This window comes from Hemibagrus wyckioides, linkage group LG29 (assembly GCF_019097595.1).
Source record: "Hemibagrus wyckioides isolate EC202008001 linkage group LG29, SWU_Hwy_1.0, whole genome shotgun sequence".
NCBI classification, from domain to species: Eukaryota; Metazoa; Chordata; class Actinopteri; order Siluriformes; family Bagridae; genus Hemibagrus; species Hemibagrus wyckioides.
This window is the reverse complement of record NC_080738.1, coordinates 7,962,337-7,969,836: the sequence shown is the minus strand read 5'-3', so window position 1 is coordinate 7,969,836 and position 7,500 is coordinate 7,962,337. Positions and strand designations below refer to the sequence as shown.

Here is a 7,500-nt window from a genome sequence, read left to right as displayed (position 1 = left end):
GAAGATATGAAGCAAACATGCTAAACAACAATGAAGCAGTTTTTGAAACCCTGTATTGAAGACTTTCCTATATCAGACAACATAAAGTTACACCTTTTCTAACCCTCTTGCACTGGAGACTCCTTCCAGAAATGTCAGATAAACATGTCTTTAAACAAACTTCACAATCCCAGCAGTTAGACACACTTTGTTAGCTCTGGTGAAGCTGAGCGTCAGCCTTACAAGTCCTTGTGTAAGTTACTGTAGTAACGTACTGCATCACCAGAGCTAGGAAAGTCTTCAACACAGGGTTTCTTGGTATCAAAAACTGCTTCATTGTTTGTTGTTATTGTTGTTGATCATGTTTGTTAGAGTCTATTAAACACATTAATGTAAATCTTGTAGCTGGAAGTAATGTCCGAGTTCTGCTGTGATAGAAAATGAATCAACACCAGCCAATATATAGACTGTATTTTTTGTATAGTGCAGGTTTTGTATTTTCTTCAACTTGCACGCGCTCACAGACACACACACACACACACACATGCACGAGCCTCCCTCCCTCAGCAGCGTGCACGCGCTTTCGACAGCAGCTCAGGCTCGAGCTCGTGCATTAGAGGAGTTGAGAAAAGCCTCGAGTGGAGAATAAACACCGGACAGCGTGCCCTCAGGATGTGATCCATAAAACCGACTTAAAAACGGATTACTTATTCCAGTTTCTGCACTTCTTTGCTGTAAACATCCCCGGTGGTTCTACGTAGATTGTTTGTTTTTATATAAAACAAATTGATTAGATTTCACGCCTCCTAAGCATTGCTCCTGTTTTATTCCGATAGAAAAGTTGATCTGTGTGTGTGGGAATTTTTAAAAAGTCATGCAGCTGAAGCTGGCTCTGTCACCGCCGGTGTGGATGCTGATGCTGATGCTGATGGTGATGTGCTGCTGGAGTTTGGTCTCCGGTGCGGCGCGCAGTGAAGCGGAGGCTCCTCACGGGGACACGCTGGACTTCGGCTTTGTCCCGGCGGTGGTGTACGAGACACACGCGTACTATGAGCCCGAAGCCGTGGACATGCTCTTTCACATAGTACACGCGTTTCTCTACACGGTACAGCCAAACCCTTTCCCAGCAGGTGAGTCTAATATCAAAAACACACACTAGCATCCTCAGTAGTGGGAGAAAACTCACTAACAAAGCACTGAATTTACATAGAATGGGACAGATTTTGATCTTCCACCTTGTCTACAATGTAAAAACATACAGTAAACAGCTATAAAACATATTAACAGTAGAGTACTGTAATATCTTACATAGTATAAAACAACACATTTTGCTCACTTGGCTGATTCTCATGCCAGATACTGAGCTGAAGTGGAAGGGGCTCAGGAAGCTGTCCCTGATCATTTAGCATTGCTGGGGTATCAACATGCAACTTCCTGACAAAACCTTAACCACTGAACCCCTACAACTAGCCCAGCTTTATACTGTGCACTGATTCAACCTCCACCAGTGAAACAATGCACACATTCATTATATCACTTCACTTTTTCTCTCACTACTTACTGGATTTTAATGAACCTGAACCTTGTTTCCCAAATGACCAAACCATGATCCAAGATTTTTGTGGCTGGCTTTCTGTATGATGTTAACCACAGCCCTTTATATGTTCTCATATGAATGTCTAATTAATAATATATTAGGTATTACATATGATTTCTATTTCCGCAAGAGCTTAAGAACACACTACTGACTTTCACTAATCAGGCCAGCTAAGGTTCCCTGTCACAGTTTAGCTGATTATTGACCTGAATTCACTCTTTTAGATAACAATAAGGTCTAAAACTGTTTACTTCTAAAGCATATGACTTTATAAACAGCAGCTTGTTGGGTATGTGTAATATGTACACAGTGTGGACTGTATTCTGGCATGATGTATTGTTTGTTAGGGTAGTGTGTAGATTCAGACCTTTGGAGTTACCCTATTTTGACCTATAGTGGAATACTAATGTGATATGCTACTCAGTGTGGCAGTACCGGGGTGACAACCACTGAATCCTGACTTATTTCAGGAACAAGTACTGGATCAACATCAACATTAGAGGAGCAGGTGTTATCTAGGTTGGGGTTTGGTTTAATAAGAAATGTTTTTCACTAAACTGAGTAAAGGCAGCTGAAACAGACCTATATACCAGTGCTGCTTTATAAACCCACAACCTAGAGTAAAAATATATGATTTAAACGCTTGCATATGGAGAGAGAGACAATTCTCTTTCAAGGTGTTCACCTTACATTTCTTGGGTACATCACAGTGGAATAAATGGAACTAAAGGAAATAATGACGTATCAAACACACAGTTTGTACTTATGTGTTTTTATAATAATTTCAGTACTGGTTATTGACAGAGCAGATGTGTTGCACTTGTGAGAATATATTTGCTTTACCCACATATGCAAAATATATTTTCGAATTTTGAACAAGCTCATTGACAAACAACTGTAGATTATTGCTTCCCCCAGCTATTTACATTAGATTTACATTTATGGCATTTGGCAGACGGCCTTATCCAGAGTGACATAAGTTTATTTTATTTATATGAGAGAGCATGTGAGGGCTCAGGGCCTTGCTCAAGGGCCCTACTGTGGCAGCATTTGGCAAAGAATAGTCTACTGTATGTCTGACCAATCAAACTGTTCAGAGTCACAGTTCTGGTCTAATTTGACTTGTGAGTACTTTAGGCATCATTGGTCCATTTACTAAATTTCACACAGTGCACTTGCTTCTGTTTCTTCGGAACGAGCCTTTGCCAAAATGTGCCTTATTCTTTTCATCTATTAATGACTGAATCAATGTTGTTTCAGTTACATTTGCTGTTTTGAACTCTTTTCATCTTTGGCAAGTTGGTTTTCAGGGAGCAGATTTTGGCTGTGACCAGATGTACTATGGAGACAGTGGACTCTAAAACATAATACATAACTAAGCAGGTCTGCATCTGAGCTTATGTCAGGCAGGGTAGACTGGTGCTGGAGCCTCGCAGGGGTGCGTTGATGGTGGAGTCTTTCAGGGCTGTGTTGCTGTTGGGATTGCAAGGGTTTGGTTAATGGTGAAGCCTGGCAGGGCTGGGTTAATGGTGAAGCATGGCAGGGCTGGGTTAATGGTGAAGCATGGGTTAATGGTGAAGCATGGCAGGGCTGGGTTAATGGTGAAGCCTGGCAGAGCTGGGTTAATGGTGAAGCATGGCAGGGCTCACTTAATGGTAGAGCCTGGTAGGGCTGGGTTAATGGAAGAGCCTGGTAGGGCTGGGTTAATGGTAGAGCCTGGTAGGGCTGGGTTAATGGAAGAGCCTTGTAGGGCTGGGTTAATGGAAGAGCCTGGTAGGGCTGGGTTAATGGTAGAGCCTGGTAGGGCTGGGTTAATGGCAGAGTTGCTGTTGGGACTGACAGGGTTGAATTTGATGTTTGGTTGATTTTGGGACTGACAAAGCTGGGTGTTAATAGTGGAGCCTGGCATGAATGGATTGGTAGGCGAGTTTTGCAGGTTTTAGGAGAGATTGGTTGGTGGTGGAGCCTGGTAGGACTGGGGTGATGCTGGAGCCTGGCGGGGCTAAGTTGGTGCTTGGACTTGGATTGGTGTTTGGAGTTTATTGTTCAAGAGGGTTGCAGCCAGATGACAATAAATTCTGCAAATATAACTGCATAATTTCATGAATGCCATTTTTCAGGATTGTACCTTATCCAGGTATTACATGCTGCTTTGATTTTTTTTAGTGATGGAAGCTGATGATTGCATTGGCGTGAAAATGAAAGCATAACTATGATGTTTTCTTCGGCATAATTGAGTCCCTCAATGGCCATTGAGTTTTTGCTGCATGATTAGTACAGTGTATGCATGTACAGTATAAATGAAGTGCAGTACTGGGCATTGTATACACATGGGTAAAAATTGGCACATATCTATTCAGTGAAGAATGAAGGTGGCGTTCCCGTGTTGTGTTTAACTCACTCTCAACTATTTGTACTTGATATTTTACTAGGAGCAATCTCCTTGACTTTAATATTGGTAGTTTCAGTACTAGTTTAGGCCATTTTGGCAGAAGAAGTCTTGGAAGCCATTTTCAGTGTAGAAGAAAAATAAAGAATTAGTTGTTTATAATGAAACAACAAAAAAACAGCTCTCAGTTTCTCAGGGTGATGAGTGCTAAAATGAGAACTGACTCTGTGTGTGTGTGTGTGTGTGTTTAGAGGAGAATAGGATTGCAGAGGTAAGTCCCTGCTGCCTAATCAATTAGCCGATCTGTCTCTCTGAGTCACACCTGCCTCATCACGTAATCTGATAATCTGGGTGCCATATGCTTCTAACATACACACTGTGGCCCTGCAATGTACATTAAACTTCTTGAATTATGCTGTGATTATTATTCCACAATCCTCATTCACCAAAATTGTTGCCATAGTAAACGTCTATATATAGCACTTTTTGGAAAAATCACACATTTCTAAGCCTAGATTGCAATGCTTAAGGCAGAATGACTCTATAGCCCGTGTATATCAGCAGGTAATATAATATTATTTTCTGCAGTCTTAAACACGCATGCATTCCAATTGAATACAACAGAATTAATTCATAAACTGTTCGTAGGAATGTTTGCACAGGAATTTTGGTAGTCTTAAAAATTCTGTTAGTTATTGTACGAGTTTGTATAAATAGAGACTACACACTAGACTGTAGAATATATGCTACTGCTAAACCTTGTATGATCTGCTTCAAATAATGTAATTGCAAATTACAGTAGTTACTGCAATTTTATACATGGATTACGCTGACAGGTTTAAGAGGCTTATTTAATTCAATTGCACACACGTTTAATTCAAATTTAGTGAAACCCAGTCATTTCATTTTAGTGAAATAATTTAAAGGAATATTCAGAATGGGAAACTATTCTGTAAACAATTTATTTACTTTTAAATAAAAGCCAAGGAGGATGGTGAAGGAGGGGAAAAGATTTCAGAAAACTGCACATTTTGGTTGATTCTTGTGGTTGCCAAATTTCAAAATCATGTGTTAAACATTACTTTCATAAGAAGAAGCTGTTACAAGACAGAAGCAGGTGGATCAGTGACACTGTTTTGTTCCTGATGGTTCAGGAGCCTTTTTAAGGATTGGTGTCGTCTAGAATTCTGCTCCTGCAGTTCAGACCTGGTCATAGATGGAGCTTGTAGCAAGATGATGAGCCAGGTGTACTTACACATATAGACCTAAGGATATATGATCGGCTGTTGATCAGAGGATAGGGGTTCAAGCGCCTACACCACCAAGCTGCCACTGTTGGGCAATTGAGCAAGGCCCATAACCCTCTCTTCTCCAGGGGTGCTGTATCATAGCTGCCCCTGAGCTCTGACCCCAACTTCTTTAGCCGGGATATGCGAAGAAAAGAATTCCTCTGTGCTGTAATGTATGTGGTGCGATAATAAAGGCTTCTTGCCTTCAGTTCTAAAAGACATCCCTACACATGTGAATACATCCTTAGTGCTGATATTCTCTACAGGGCAGTGCCACAAAATATTAATTGCAAGGGTGCTGATTGATTGATTGATTGATTGATTGAAATTTGCTTTTGCATAGTAGAAAGGTGAGGAAGAATTCTATAATGAAGAACAAGCAGGAATGAAGCGGGTAGAAAGGTAGAAGAGGGGGGTTGAAAAGGGATTAGTGAGAAAGAGATTGGGATTGACAATAAAGAACATAAATGCAAACAAAAAAAAGAGGGATCCCATAAATACCCAATAGGAAGGACCCTTAAAGAGGATTAACCGTGTGCCACTTCATGAATGAACCTTCTTGTCCTTCACTCATTCTTTGGGATTCTGAATCAAGTTAACTTGATTTTCTGTATTATACAACACTGGGGCTAGAGTTAATTTTCCCTGTATCTAGTATTGTTTAATGTCCTTCAATAGATTTCAGTTTCGAAATGATTAATCAACATTGCTGTTCTTAATTGGATGAGCAGAAGGATGGTCTGTTTACAGCATCATGTGTTTACAGAGATATTCTTTAAGACTGATAATGACCAAGTATTTGAACTACCATAATCTCATCTCTGGCCTCAGCAAACATTAGGCCAGCCTCTGTATTGCTAACAGTCTGCTCTGATAGGCTCTAAACTAGTCATGGCAAACACACTACACAATAGGTTTGCTGGAGCTGTGAGCACTCTGAAGTGGGTTATCAGCCTATGGCTAGCCCCTAAATCCCACAAACAGATCCTTGTTTCAGTAAGAGGGCTCTATCTTAGAGAGAGACGGTCACCACATGGCCCCTCCCAGTGTGAGATTTGAACACAGCAACCAGATGGAATGTGTTTAGTGCATAGAGACCAGAGGGAGAGTGGTGTCTGCAACCAGAAAAGGTGTCCCAGATCTGGGAAAAACTTGGCAAGGTGACAGTGGATTTCTTTGCCAATACCAGGTCAGCACATTGCTGATTGTGGTACTCCCTGGTGGAGACAAACAACCTGCTGGGACAAGACTTTGTTATCCAATGCTGCTTTTGCTAGTGATAGAAACACCCTGGTGGCTTCTACCCTGATCAGATCTGCTGTCCCTAGTACATTGGCTTTGTATACCCTTAGATGGAAGCTGTTCTACAAATGGTGTGCAACTAGATTTACATTTACAGCATTAGTCAGACATCTTTATCTAGAGTGACTTACATTTATCTCACACAACTGAGCAGTTGGGGGTCAAGGGTCTGGGATTTGAACTCACATCCTTCTGATCAGTAGCCCAACACGTTAACCACTACAGACTAGATCCAGTATATTGCTCCATTCCAAGAATATTTTTAGCCTTGCACTAAAGGTATATGTGGCAACCATCAAAGAGCATCACAATACCATGAACAGCACCTTAATGAATGCTCATAAACCTATTACAACCTGTCTTAAAAAGGTGAAGTGCCTCCATCCTCCAATAGCCCTCGATCTTAGCATCATGTAAGCATCACCCACGTTTATATCTTTTGACTGATGTTGAATTCAAAATGTGCCTTTTTAATTGCTATGACTTGTGTTGATAGGAGGGTTAATAAGGTGACCTTTTGGTTAATTTTTGCTTAAGGACATATAGACTAATTTGGAAAGTAAATTGGCCCTGTAGAGTTTCATGAAGGCAAACTGTCAGAAATGTCTTTATGTGTCTGGTATGTATACTATTTGGTACCTATATGGTACCACAGACCTCATGGAGGAGAGATACGAGCATCATCCTTGCCCCTTGTCTAACCAGAAACTGCCCCACTTAATGGTGGATAACATCCCTATGAGTTACAGACAAGCAGGATGCCCAGTCCTTATCATGACATGCCATATAAGTATCATAGGAATTAATTAGGTCTTGTCGCTCTAGGAAGTATATCCTGTTGCTGCTACCTGATCACCACCATGTATCTTTTACAGATTCTATAAGATTAACATTGGTGTAAATGGAATGTGGTGGACAAATGTAGATTATCCAGGATTTGGCTA

General features: G+C 40.9%; 1 protein-coding gene across 7 annotated transcripts in view; it reads left to right on the top strand.

Annotated features, from left to right (window-relative positions):
- The first annotated feature begins 587 nt into the window (after positions 1–587).
- The window catches only part of prom1b (prominin 1 b), a 51,179-nt gene continuing 44,266 nt past the window's right edge, over positions 588–7,500 (top strand). For all 7 annotated transcript variants that reach the window (XR_009204073.1, XM_058385077.1, XM_058385073.1 and 4 more), the window contains exon 1: positions 588–1,109. Coding sequence is in view for 6 of the 7 variants with exons in the window: in XM_058385077.1 (XP_058241060.1) it covers positions 854–1,109 (256 nt within the window). In the remaining variant the exon portion in view is untranslated. The remainder of the gene's footprint in view (positions 1,110–7,500) is intronic.